This window comes from Schistocerca gregaria, chromosome 4 (assembly GCF_023897955.1).
Source record: "Schistocerca gregaria isolate iqSchGreg1 chromosome 4, iqSchGreg1.2, whole genome shotgun sequence".
NCBI classification, from domain to species: domain Eukaryota; kingdom Metazoa; phylum Arthropoda; class Insecta; order Orthoptera; family Acrididae; genus Schistocerca; species Schistocerca gregaria.
Window position 1 is genome coordinate 450,930,923 of NC_064923.1, and position 14,134 is coordinate 450,945,056.

At 37.1% G+C, this 14,134-nt stretch overlaps 1 protein-coding gene across 12 annotated transcripts in view; it reads left to right on the forward strand.

Moving 5' to 3' along the window:
* Nucleotides 1–14,134, forward strand: part of LOC126266607 (tyrosine-protein kinase Abl) — a 428,403-nt gene that overhangs the window by 294,439 nt on the left and 119,830 nt on the right. For all 12 annotated transcript variants that reach the window (XM_049970945.1, XM_049970933.1, XM_049970934.1 and 9 more), the window contains one exon: nucleotides 10,495–10,579. In XM_049970945.1, coding sequence (XP_049826902.1) covers nucleotides 10,495–10,579 — 85 coding nt within the window. The remainder of the gene's footprint in view (nucleotides 1–10,494; nucleotides 10,580–14,134) is intronic.

A 14,134-nucleotide genomic window follows, 5' to 3' on the forward strand; every position in this document is an offset into this window, starting at 1 on the left:
CACCATTTGATCACCACATAATGAATCACCGTGTTCATGAAAATCTTACTGGTTGTTTTGTGATCTTCCTGTTGTAACAATCTCTGCAGTTAAAATATTCTTCAAGTAATGTGTGTTGTAGTGGTGGAATGAAAGTACTTTTAAAAACATCATGCATATCAGATGGGCATCTGCTGTACATGGTGGCATCACAGCTTATTGTTGACCCACAGCTGCCCACTGTAATAGATATCTACAACCACTCCTTACCCACAGGTGTTTACCCTGAGGCCTGAAAATGTGGACCAGTTAAGCTACTGCCTAGAAAGGATGTCACAGTGCTCTCTGGTTACTAACATATTTACATTCTTCCTGCACTGTTCAAGGCCTTAGGATATGTAGTCCATGACAACCTAACAAACTACCTAACCACAAACAACTTACTAGACGAACACCAATCAGGTTTCCATAAACATGGCAGCACATCATCTGCCTTAATAAAGGTAACATATGATCTGAAATTTGCCATGGATGCACAAGAGGCAACTATCATATGCTTCTTAGAATCCAGCAAACCATTTGATAATGTTGACTTTTGACATTTTGTTTGTCAAATTCAGCAGCCTAAATTTCTCGGCAAGTGCAGTTCAGTGGTTTCACTCATACCTGATGTATTGCCAGCGATTCGTTGTGTCCAGCACCAGAAAGTGGCAGTGGAGGCAGGTAGTCTCAGGGGTCTCTCAGGATTCGATATTAGGTCCTGTACTCTTTTCATTGTGCATAAATGATGATCATCAGTTCTGTCACACTGCAAATACCACAAGTACGCTGTCGATCTGCAATTGTATCTAAGTGAAAAAAACAACAAACCTCCAGGCAGCTATCAAGAATCTAAATTGGACTAAGCATGAAACTACAGTGTCCAAGAATCCATCAGCTTTGCTCCATGCCCTACAAATTGTTAAAAGCTGTTACCTCATGACCTGAAAAAGAAACTTATACAAACACTTACAGTTCTGATTATTGATTGCAATGATGTTATCCTGGAAGAACTTTCTTAGGAAAGTGTGTGGCACCCTCAAATAATATCTTTACACGATTTCCCAACATATTTGCATTAGTTAATTAGGTTTTACAAATACATTAAAAATGCAGAACAACTTCACAAGAGTGCTGTCCCCTTAGTCAGAACATTACACTATACTGTACCTTGTGTGACACAGGATGACACATCTGTGCATACATGCAGAGAAGCTTGGAGCAGATGAGATCTGTGCATGCGTGGTAGCACAGCACAGAATGAGCAAATAAATTCCATGTTGCTGAACTGTGTTGCCGTGGACAACAATCAGGTTCATTTGCATATGATACATTGTATTATACATTCAAATCTGTGAGGGGAATAATAAATTTTAAAACTGTTTTCAATCAATCATCTTCAGACAAATCTTACTTCGTGTCTTGATGACATTGTGTCCACTTCTGCACAGCTTCAGTCCGCGCGATTGCTGGAAGGTGAGAACAGCTAACACAGCTTTGTGAAGACATCGAGTACAACTTTTCTCAAAAGTACAACTGTCTATTGACAAGGTCATTAAGTCTGCTTGCAATAATTGTCATTTCTTGTGACTTGGACACTACAAAATAAACTTCAAGCAGAAACCAGAATAATTAAATTTGATTGACAACTGCTTCTACTCCATGGAATTTTTAAGTATGTGCATAAGGCATGTGTGTGGGCATCTGAATATAGCTGAGTGTAAACACTGCATTAAAAAAAAAAGCGTTAATGGTAGAAAAGAGTAATTTAAAAAAAAACTTATGTAAAAATGGTCAGTATGTTTTCATATTTTTCCCTGTCAATGGGCGTTATGAGTGCAAACTAATTTGTTCAGCATTACTGTGGGAGACAGCATTTATAATACATTGAACAAGCAAACAATTAACCATCTTGTGCAGATAACCTGAGGGAGTGCTGACTGATAACATTGAAAACCATCGATATCTTGGTTGGTAACCATCCCTGTCATTTTAAGGCATTTCCAGTTCTTGCCTTGAAAATGATGGGGGCTTATGTCTGGAAATACTGGAGTTTTTGACAAATTTATTCAGCCATCTTCTTGCGAGTTATAAGAGCATACAATGCACTGGGAAAAATTTTACTTCTCCTTGGATGGTATGTTGAGTATTATAGCCTGTGTACTTCCTAGGACACACATTTCTAATCAGTAAAGGCTAGGAAGTTCTCATATGTACGCCATTGATATGTTGACAAACACATTTTTTAAATAATGAGTTTCCAAAACTAAGAAATATTACTTTCCTTTGTTTCGAAGCCTACATTGTAATACCATAGTCACTGCTATATAAGTCTTCGTCTGAACCATCTGATTTTTAAATTACGATGCTAGGTAAAGGCTTATGTCCATCTTAATCTTGCTATCAAATTATTCTTCTGGAAGCTTTTCAGCATGCCACGCAGATTGTGGCCACGCTGAAGGGGAATTTATTTATTTCTTTTTTTTCTCCACATAGCTTTCAACCTTTGCCCAAATTAATTCTATGGTACTACACTGGTGATGACATATGGGGAAATGCAAAACTGTGTGACCATATTGATGTGCAAGGAAATCAGATCAGTACCTTCTGTTGCGTGACTGACATAAATTAATGCACTGCTGGAGTTCAACATGATTCTGGTGTACACTGTGTGAAATATTTTTATATTTAACCCAGGGCGAAATATCCACTCTCTTGATGTTTTTTATGTGCGGTTTTATTGGTAACAGTTGTATAGCAACTAGCCTGGTACATGACAGTGATAGACTTTGGACAAAGATATGGCAAGAATAGTTCAGTTAACCACTTCACAAAACTGGCAGCATTCGTTTCTGAATAGCAGTCACTGGTGTTTTTCTTATAGCTCAATAAAAGTTCACTTTCGGGAACAAAACTAGAAGAGTCAGAATGCAGAATAATCATCCGAGAGCGTACACCTATGAGAGCTTTAAAACTGCCAGTACCCTCACTCATTTTCCAGCAGGTCTTCCTGGAATGATTGTGATTCACCCACATATCATCAAGATAATACACTGATGAACTGCCTCCTTCTCTCTCTCTCTCTCTCTCTCTCTCTCTCTCTCTCTCTCTCTCTCTCTCTCTCTATCTTTTTTTTTTTTTTTAGAGGGATGTACTTAGTGTTGCACCTATGTCACTTCTTGCAACTAAAAACTCTCTTCTTAACATATTTGAAAACAGTCTTCCAAAATTATATTGATGGACCACTACCTGTGAAGCCAATTTTCTCATCCATAATTGTAACAAGTTTTTGTGATCTACCTGTGTTACAGGTTTGTTGTGATTATGGTGCTTGCCAGGCGACACAAAACCAGTGTGTCCTAAGGTTCCTACAGCTCTGACGCTTTCATTTACAATTCTATTTCTTTTGTTTACAATTCTGTTTACAGTTCTTTTGCCGACACCATAAGCTTCTGCAGTTCATTATTGTATTTTCAGATGTCAACAGTATGAGTCCCACTTTCAAATTCACATTCACATTTGAAAAAAGTATAAATGCAGTAAATAATCCCCCCCGCCTACTTGTGAAGCACTTCATGTCTATTGCTGTCGCCTGATACTTTTTTAATCGCAATAAAATATTTATAGATATACATTCACAGCTATATTGCTACAAGAAAAAAAACATAGATAATTGGATGAGTAATCTGACAGTCATGAAGTATGGCAACAATGCAACATGCAGGAGACAGAAAGAGAATGAATCTTATCGGCTGCTAGTGGTTAACGGAAGGGATGTGCAGAACGGCTGAAAACTGGGCTGCCTTCCTACGTGACACAGATCTTAGAAGGGGGATGCTGGCACTCTATGAGACCAATTGAACACTATGCTGCAGGCTATTGAACACTACGCTGCGGGCTAAAATAAAATGTTGCAACTCATTGCTTGGATGTTGTCGTTTTGTCTGCTGTAGGGAAGGAGTGGAGGGAAGTGCTGCAACTGGCTAGGGTGCATTATTTTGTGTCCGTAAATAGTTTGTCCGTCATTACTTAGTCAGTGAAGCACTCAATATCTTGCTGTGAAGAACAGTTGAATTTATTCATGAAAATTCTCTGGTGTTTGTAATATGCAATAGGAAGAATTCTACTCGTGTGGCAAATTTTATAATCCCCCTCCTTAGTTCACTGGTAGCGACAACACTTTTTGTGCAGTGAACCGGGCAGCATTCACTCTGACACACCCCACACTAAAATGGCATTGTATGAAGGTATTGGCACCAAGCTATGAGCCACATGAGATTTATTATTTATTTATTTAGAAACACAATAATAAAATCTGTTGTTGTATATACAGGTGGATCACAATTAACAGCAGCATACAATAACATAGTCATACTGAAGTTAGTGGTTAATCATAATCCCACACTCATAAATATCTCACAAGTGGAATGTGACAATATTATGAGAAGGAAAGTTGCTACTCACCGTATAGCGGAGGTGCTGAGTCACGGGTAGGCACAACAAAAAGACTCACAATTTAAGCTTTTGGTCATTCGCCTTCATCAGCAGTAGGCACACATATGTGTGCAGACGCAAATGCAAATGCAACTCTCACACACACGACTGCAGTCTCAGGCAGTGTATGCGAGCAGCTGCACCAGTGTATGACGGGAGTAGCGATTGGGGGTGGGGGTAAGGAGGAGGCTGGGATGGAGAGTGGGAGGGATAGTGTGGTGGGGGTGGTGGACAGTGAAGTGCTGCAGGTTAGATGGAGGACAGGGGAGAGGTGGGGATGGGACGGGGGGGGGGGGGGGGGGGGTGAGTAGTGGAAAAGGAGAGAAATAAAAAGACTAGGTGCGGTGTTGGAGTGACAGCTGTGTAGTGCTGGAATGGGAACAGGGAAGAGGCTTCCCATGATATTGTTACATTCCATCCTGGATTTTCCATTATCTCACAAGTGGCTCATTTAAGGGCCCATGCACACATTTTATGATCTAGAGGAGATGTGTATATTTCAGGGAAAATAGAAGATCCTTTTACTTGTTAGTACTAGTACCTATTTGTTCAGTGGTCCTTGTCCATGTTTATGTAGTTTTTGGTACCTTTTCTCAGTGGAGTTACTAATCGTACATATGTTTTTTTTTAATTTATGAATTCTGTTAAATGAATACCTGTTGTAGTTTTTGAGCTGTTGCACTATTGAGTCAGCAGTAAATTCCCAACTGTTCTCCACTTATGAAGAATTTAACGCTGCTGCTACAGGAAGAAAATTAATACACTTAGAATGAAAAATCTCTTTTAGAATGATGCATCCCCAGGCATAAGTAACTATGCAGATAAGTCCTTACCTCCTATTCAAATACAGTAGCTGTCCATCAGTGTTTCTTATGGTACTTCAGATCTTTAAAATGTACTACTACTCCTGGGAAGGTATTATATAGCTTTGAAGTTTTCAGTATTGCTGTGGTGAGTTGCAACCTTGTAAAAGTGTTCGCCTTGCTTTTCATACATTTTCTCAACAGCAGCTTTTCTGTTTGATTCAAGCTGCTACTCAAGAAAAAGTGGAAATTGGAGATGTAATGTAGCTTCTGATACAGTATAATAATAATTGTGTATTCAAGCTTTAAATACACATTCCTTATTTATGTATTACAGTAACACCCATTATACTCAGTTTAACACTAAAGACAACTATTGTGAATGTAAAGTGGATTTATTTTTAGAGAAAAGTTAACAATACCCACTGCTACACTTTTCTAATTTGGTCATTTGCTGGAGACACATAAGCTCACTTAGTGAACCATGAGAGTTGGTGCCGAGTTTGACACAGGATTATCATTTGTGGGGGACCAGGATTCAGTTTTCAGTTCAGAGTCCAGGCATTGGTTTGATTTTTCCATGGTTTTCCTGAATTGAGTGGAATGAATGCCACGATGGTTCCTTCAGAAGGAACATGGCAGGTTGCCTTTTTCATCCATCACAAATCTGAACTGAGCCCCAAACACTAATCATGTCTTTTATTTGACAAAAATTTAGTCCCTTCTAGTCTTGACAGCAAACACCACTTCTATGAGTGTACATGAAACCTACAGTTAATTACGAAATGAACTCTTAAGCGTGTCTGTGTAGGAGGCAACCATTTATGCCACAAGACGTTGTGGTCTTTGACCAGCTTTTGTGGGTGCTATTCTTAACAGTTGGAGTATTGTTAAAGGTGATTAGAGAGATTATCAGTGGGATTAAAATCTGAGGTTAATATGATCCCACATCTGCTGTACAGTTTTTACCATTATGCCAAGCAGTTGCAGTCTTAGCCCAGAGTTAGTGAGAACTGTTAATTTGGAAGACAGGGCTAGTATCAGTTGGACTCCATTAAGATTGAGTGACAAATCGCTCATGTCTTGCAACTCTGTGCAGGTGTTAAGATTAGACACATCTCAATTAAAGAAACTTTTTTTTCCATAGTTGAGACATTCACAGAAAATTGTAGAATTACTGACAGCTTTATTCGTGCCTTGCATGTGTTACATCCAGAAATATATTCTGGGAACTGTTAAAATTGCTACACTCAGTCATCCACGTACTGTCAGAAATAGGATTTGTATGAATAGATCATGTGTTTCCAGTTCTCGATGGTCTGCTGTTGCTGTCTATTTGTAAATTGTCTACATCTGGAATAGGTGGTTCTGTGCAACTCTGCTTCAGAGTTTTCATTTGGAAATGAGAAGATCAGCATTAAAATCCTGTAACAATATTTGTCTTGTAGCAGAGCAATTAGAACATAATATGCGACACATGCCAATACAAATAATCTGTCATGATTTTCTTTTGGTTGTTATTGTTACCTGGATGCTTGTTTCACTGGTTCTCGGTTCTGGCAGACATCCCAATCTGTATGTAGGGCAGTATGTTAGGGTGCACTTGCAAAATCCACCAACTCCTAGATAGGCCTTATTAAAAACTAAAACTAATGCTTTGTGACAGAAAAATATTTTTATAGTAAGTGTGTGAATCGAGATGGGCACAAGCTTTGACCACCATCTTTTTTGCAGATTTATTTTTTCTCATTTATAGTGGTTGCAGTTTTGGCTTATTGTTTACTGCTGTATGGCATGGTGGCTGTTATATTTGAAGTTTGCTTTCTTTTCTTTGTGCAATTTCCTAGTTTGGTTCCATAATAAAAAAAAGAAAAAAAAATGGGGTCAATGCAATTTGGGTTTTTCAGAAAAAGGGAAATCTCCACATTTGGAAAACAAAGTGAAAATCATATAAATATCTCTATGTGTATCATAAATTATTACACTGAAGAAGCTGTTCAATCAATTACTTTCAACCTACTTCTAGAATTTGTTGAATTAACTTCAATAAAGCGAAGTATAACATATCTTCATACAATGTTTGTGAGGCAAATATGAGGTGTGATCAGAAAGTATTGGATTTTTTGTATTAAAGGAGTTTTATTTATTCATCAAAATTCACTTCGTCCCATTCAGAGTAATGCCCTTCAGATATAATATACTTGTGCCAATACTTTTCCTTACATTGGAAGCGCTTCTGGAACTCAGTTTTCGTTATAATCTTTGACTCCCTCAGCGATTTTGTTTTTATCTCTTCAGTGGTGGCAAAATGACGTCCTATCACAGTTCTCTTCATCCTCAGGAATATAAAAAAGTTGCAGGGAGCCATGTCTGGATAATACGGTGGCTGAGGCAATATAATGGTTTTGTTTTTCGTCAAAAATTCGTGAACAACCATTGATGTGTGAGGGGGAGCATTATCATGATGATGTGAATTTTGTCTTTGGGTTTCTTCACACAAAAGGTGCATAATTTCTGGGTAGTACTTCTTATTGATTGTATGACATAGGGCAGGAACTCGTGACACACTGTACCATTATAATCAAAGAAAATTATGAGAAGAACCTTGACATGTGATCAGAATTGTTGAATGTTTTTTTATCTTCACTCCTCAAGCAGTTTACATTGGGATGACTAGGCCTTGGTTTCGAGGTCATACCTGTATACCCATGTTTTGTCATCTTTTACAACCTTCTTTGGAAGGTCTGGATCATTGTCAACTTCATTCAGCAATTCCTGAGCAATTTCTACATGACATTGTTTTTGGTCGAAATTCAGCAATTTCAGAACAAATGTGCATGCTGCATATTTCAAGCCCAACACATCTGTAAATTTGCTCGGCATGAGCCAAAGCATATGCCATCATCATCATCAGCAACATCTCTGTTAGTGATCCAGCAGTTTTCCAGAACAAGTTTTTTATTTCTTCCGCATTGTTGTGCTAGGGTGTCCATGGCAGTTGCCATCCTCAATGTCTTCTTGACTCTTTTTGAAATATTTATACCAATTGTAAACTCTTGTCTTCGTCATAGTAGATTTTTCAAAATCCACAGTCAACATTTTGAGTGTGGTGCTGCACTTTACTCCATTTTTCAAGCCAAGCTCTTGAAAACACATACAATCTTTTCAACTGTCAAACTAAATACTCAAAACAGCTGAAAATGTAAACATACATTAGGAACATGTGTGGTTGTTGTTGTTGTCGTCTTCAGTCCTGAGACTGGATTGATGCAGCTCTCCATTCTACTCTATCCTGTGCAAGCTTCTTCATCTCCCAGTACCTACTGCAACCTACATCCTTCTGAAAGGAACATTTGTACCAACATTTGATTTTCACATCATACAAGATGAGATTGAAAAGTAACAGGATTTTTTTTTTAATTTTGTGGGCTTTATATATCCAATTCTTTTTTTAAGTTTTTTTTTAGGAACATGTGTACCAACATAAAGAAATTGAGAATTGGATATATAAAACCCACTAAATTAAAAAAAAAAAAAAAACTGTTACTTTTCAATCACATCTTGTATGATGTGAAAATCAAATAATGTTTTAGAAGTATTTATCCTTGGATAAAGTTGTGTGTGTGTGTGTGTGTGTGTGTGTGTGTGTGTGTGTGTGTGTGTCACCTCTTGAACTAGGTTTAAAGGGTTGATGACATCTTCATTTTCATGCCACTGGGAAAGTAGCCTCTGTGACCCCCCCCCCCCCCCCCCCCACACACACACACACCGCCTCCTCCCCTCCCCAAAATAAACAACTAAATAAATAAATTTAAAGAAGTGCCATTATAAAAGCCACCATACCATAATATAGGTGTGTGTGTTTTGCATGTGCCGGCTGTTAAAATCACCGTATAAAGACTGCACTAAGGTGTTCTAACAAAGTCTGTGATCTGAAAGTTGTAAGCAGTATGGCTTTTATCAGTAGCCCTCAAAGAGAGGTCAGGTAACAGTATACAAATCAACCAAATTAGAGTAACAGTAAATGTTGGCCTTTGGGTCAGGTGTATTTCTTTGTTGAAAATGTGTTGTCACCATGATTTATATTTATCTAGATTACAGAACCTGCCTCAACAAAAAGGAAATAAAATGTTACAGAATTAATGATTTGGACTATCATATTTCATTTTGCAGAATGCTTTATCTATATAAGATAGTTTAGGTTGCATCTACCACACCCTAAGTCGCAAAACAGTTTTGTAATGATTAAGTGTACCACAGGGAAATTTTTTACGGTAGCTTGTAACACAGTAATAAAATTCAGTCATTAGCCATAAATGCAGAAATGCAGAACAACATTGGTAGTACTATTAGTCTATTTGGTAAATAACCTGTCAGGGTGAGTGATTATTATTTGATGAAACTGACATTTGTTAAAAAGTAATATCGTGAGACAAAACTTGTACTGATATCCAGTGTCAATTATTAAATGTTGTGGTGATAAATCTGCTTGGGACTGAGCAAAATTGCATGATACTTGTCAGCTCTGTAACCTAGTAAAATGTTTCATGTTTGATTTTGTGTGTGTATTTATGTCACTAGTTACAGAATAAAATTTCCTTGTTTGCTTCACAGATTTAAAGTGAATGTTTTAAAATTGGATTTCAGAACATCTGTCTAGTATTTATATTTGAATGGCACCATACATGTTTAGTATTTCTGCTTTTTCTCTTTTTTGTATGCTACAATTCTTGAGCTATTTTAATGTGTTTCTTTAGACAGCTTGAGCCATTACAATTTTGATGGGGTAGAGAAAGGAAAAGCTGGGGAAGGTGGTCAGGGGATGATGTGGCCAGTGAGGTAGTCATTTACATGACTCCTCAATTTTAGTTTAATTAAGTTCTTACTGTATTCTAATTGTTAACAGTCTTTGAGTGATAATTATTAAAAGTCTATCAGAATGGGACTGCAACTGTGTTCACCTGGAAATTACCCTGTGGGATCTTCTGTTGCAGCTGTGGTATTTGACAGAATATACTGTAATACATCTGAAAAAATAGATATTCATTGTAATTTTTTGTTGGAGTTGGTTAAATTTTCTTGTGCAATGTGTTTTATGGTGGAAACCAGAATGAGGTGTTGTTGTTTAACTTAATAACTCTTTACCAAATTGTGGTTGCTTCACTTCCCTGTATTACAGGAAGACACCATGGCATTAAAAGACTTCCTAGAAGAGGCTGCCATCATGAAAGAGATGAAACATCCTAATTTGGTTCAATTATTAGGTGAGTTTCCTAGGGATTATCAGATTTATGAAATTTGTGTATATTTAATATTAAATGCTTGCTTCTTGATGTCATTCCCTTCAGTATTACAATTTATCCAATTTGCTATTTCAGGGAAACACAAGATTTTATATTGGCTCACCTAGTACTACACAAAACCAGTGACTCAAATTCTTCGTAAAATAGTGCATTCTGCATAAAATAGTGCATTTCATTCCCATCAAATGTAAAATTCCCAAGACTTGTTTTAAATATTTCAACTTACTACTGACAATTCATTATATGAGGACATGTTGAAAAGTAGTGCTCCGAATTTATTATTCTGTTCTCGTTATTAGTTGAGACATTACATGCTGTGCATATTAGTCGGTCATATTTCCCACTTAACTGACGCATGTTGCAATCATCAATCACTAAAGGGCTCTGAACTGTAGCATGTAACAAAGTGGTGTGTAATGCAACTATGTTGGTGCATGAGAAGAACCATGCTGTAATCAAGTTTCAAATTCAAAGAGTTGGTCCACACATGGAGTGCCTTCTCATTCAGTATGACAATAACAGACCAGACCAGAGCGTTGCAACATCTGCAACAATTCAACATTTTGGATCACTGTCGTCGATCATCCTCCATACAGTCCCGACTTGGCCCTATTTGACTTTCATCTGTTTCCTAAACTAGACCACTGCCCCAGAGCACATTGGTTTGATGTTGATGAGGCTGTGCAAGCAGAAGTGAAGTTTGCCACTGTCAACAAAATCAGACATTCTACAGTGACGGTATCAACAAAGTGGTTGCTCGTTTGGAGAAATGTTCTTGTTGCCAATGTGACTCATGTTGAGAAATACATATGTAAACATGAAAATAAAGATGCAGGATGTTAATAAAGTTTATTTTACTTTAAAAACTTCAAGAGTTTTCACATAAAAAAAGCAGAGGTATTACTTTTTTCGGCACACCGTCATGCATTCAGGTTTCCTAAGCCAGGGTAAATGAATTTCGATGATATGCTACCTTTGTGCATCATTGATGACAGAGTTTTTAAATCTGTTAATTTCATCAGTCATTTCACTACTGTACAGCTGTTGGTGAATGGTACAGAGAACAAGTGCTTGTGCGCACACACTTAAATTTAGCAAACTGTACTATTAAATGAAGAAAATTATCACACATCAAGTCTAGGTTTGTTTTTAGTTGATAATTTATTTCTTATAGTGGATTTGTTTCATCTTGACACATCATAATACTGATTCCTTTCTTGGGGGACATACAGTAACATTAGTAGAAGTCGTCTCGTATCTGTTTGAAAACTTGATAGAGGTGCCAGTGAGCTATGATAAAATAAGTGGTAAATTGTTTAATCATTTTTGTTTATTGAGTCTACATGGCATTAATAGTATAAGATAGAATGTGATGGATTACAAGTAGCAACTACAAAGGTGTATATACAGTTCATCTAAACAGCTGTGAGATTTGTTTTATTCGTGGTGTATACGTAACATCAGCATAGTAACTATGGTGACAGCTTGAACTAACAACTGTAAACAACACAATGTGCATTCAGTTGTGAGCAGGCAGTGTTAAATAGTGGATGTTCAACCACAGTCTGTCAACATTGTTGTCACACATAGCAGTGGAGCAACATCTCTAACTCAGATGTTCATGGCATTCTCCAGAACAGTTTGAAGAAGAGAAGAGAGTATGGAAAGTTTGTCCTACATACCTTGACTCTCAAACAAAAAGTACAAAAGTGTATGTATGCTCTAACTTGATTGAAATGAAAAACGCAGACAATTTTTTTCTGTGAAAAAATGGTCACAGGTGGCAAGACTTGGTGTTACCAATACAATCTAACCACAGAAAGACAAAAATGCAGAAATTCACATCATGGCTTAAAGCTCTGACAGTGTAATAGACATTCGAGCCATTGCTACTCGTGAGTTGAACAGCATTCCAAAGAAGGACTTTCCTGACAGTTTGACATGGTCGATTGAAAAACCTGTGCACTGTACTGAAGTGGGGATAAGGGGACTACATAGAACACTTGCAGTGTTAAAACCACCATCTTAACTTTTATCTGTTTTTTACTACCCCAATCTCAAAACTTTTAACTGATGAGGTATGGTACATAGATAAGAAAAGCGGAGCAGTAATCAATCTCAAGGGGAATTTGAATACTGGTGCATTAATAACATGATTTTATGTGAAGTGGTGCACAAAGCACAGCTAGAAGAGAAACATTAACTGCCAGAAAAACATTGAGTAATGTGTGCAAGCAGCTGGAGACCAGACATAGATTTTTTCAATTTCTAGGCAATTCACAGATGCATGTTTATGCCTAACAGGCTCCTTCATCACAGCCTAACACCATACAGAAGTGAGCACTAGGCTAATTTTCTCTGCCAGTAGTTAGTAGTAATTTATCAGTTATTATTATCTTACCATATTTAAACAGAGTTTTGTTTGTTTCACATTTGATACACGTTTTTCTTTTTTTACTGAAACATGATGTCAAGATTGTTTTTACTCCATTTTCTAGTTGTGATGTGAACTACTCATCTTGCACATGGCTTATTTGTGGTGTTATTAAATATTTTACGATGAACTGTGTTAGAGACCTTAGGAACATAAGAATTTCAGTCATTTTGTTTCCCTTGCTGAGTACTTCAATCCAGAAAGAGCAAGAGGAAGGGAGAATGAAGGGAAGGCAGAAAGAGAAGAAAGTAAATGCTAACCAATTTTGCCAGTGTATACCTTTTGTCATTCAGTAGTTTTCTTATGGAGGAGGAGAATTCCTGTTGGTCAAAAATCTCATTAACTGTGGTTCATTGAGCACATTATTCAGTGTAACAACAAAAAGAATCAAGCATTGATGAAATAATTTAATTGAATAGATAAAAAATTACTCGCAAAGCAGCGGCAGAACACACACGTAAGACAGTTATAACTGGCAATCGGAGCCAGTGGCTCCTTCAGGCAGGAGGATTGTCATTAAATGTTACAGACTGCTGAAAACACCTTTATGTGGAGATAACACAAGCATATCTATGGAACACTTAATAAAAGACAGAAGCTTATTACACCCAGTATTGTGTGCACTATTGGTTTATTACTCTCTCAGTTTGAGAAATTCGGTGTTCATGAATTTCAGACTTTCGGATCCCATCAAATTTTATGTATAATAAGTAAATAGGTATGAAGTGCATAAGAAAGTAATGGTTCATAGTTTTTAAACCCTTTAGTTCATGCTAAATATTGGTTATTCCTGCTCCTCAAATTAATATACTCCAGTTTTCAAAATAGGTGAGGAAACGAAATTTTCCCATCAGATCATATTAAGCTTAAATGAACAAACATGTCACATAATATATTTTGAAGAGGAAAGATTGACAAATAAGGAGAGTGTGATAAGGGGAAAATTTGAATAAGATTCCTGTGTTACTTGCATGCTGTGGTGATCTTAATAATGCTTGGCACAGAAAGATAGGTGAAAATATAAATTTGTGTCAGCAAAATTGAAATTCTAGATGAATATATACTAGCAAGCCAAGTGTAGC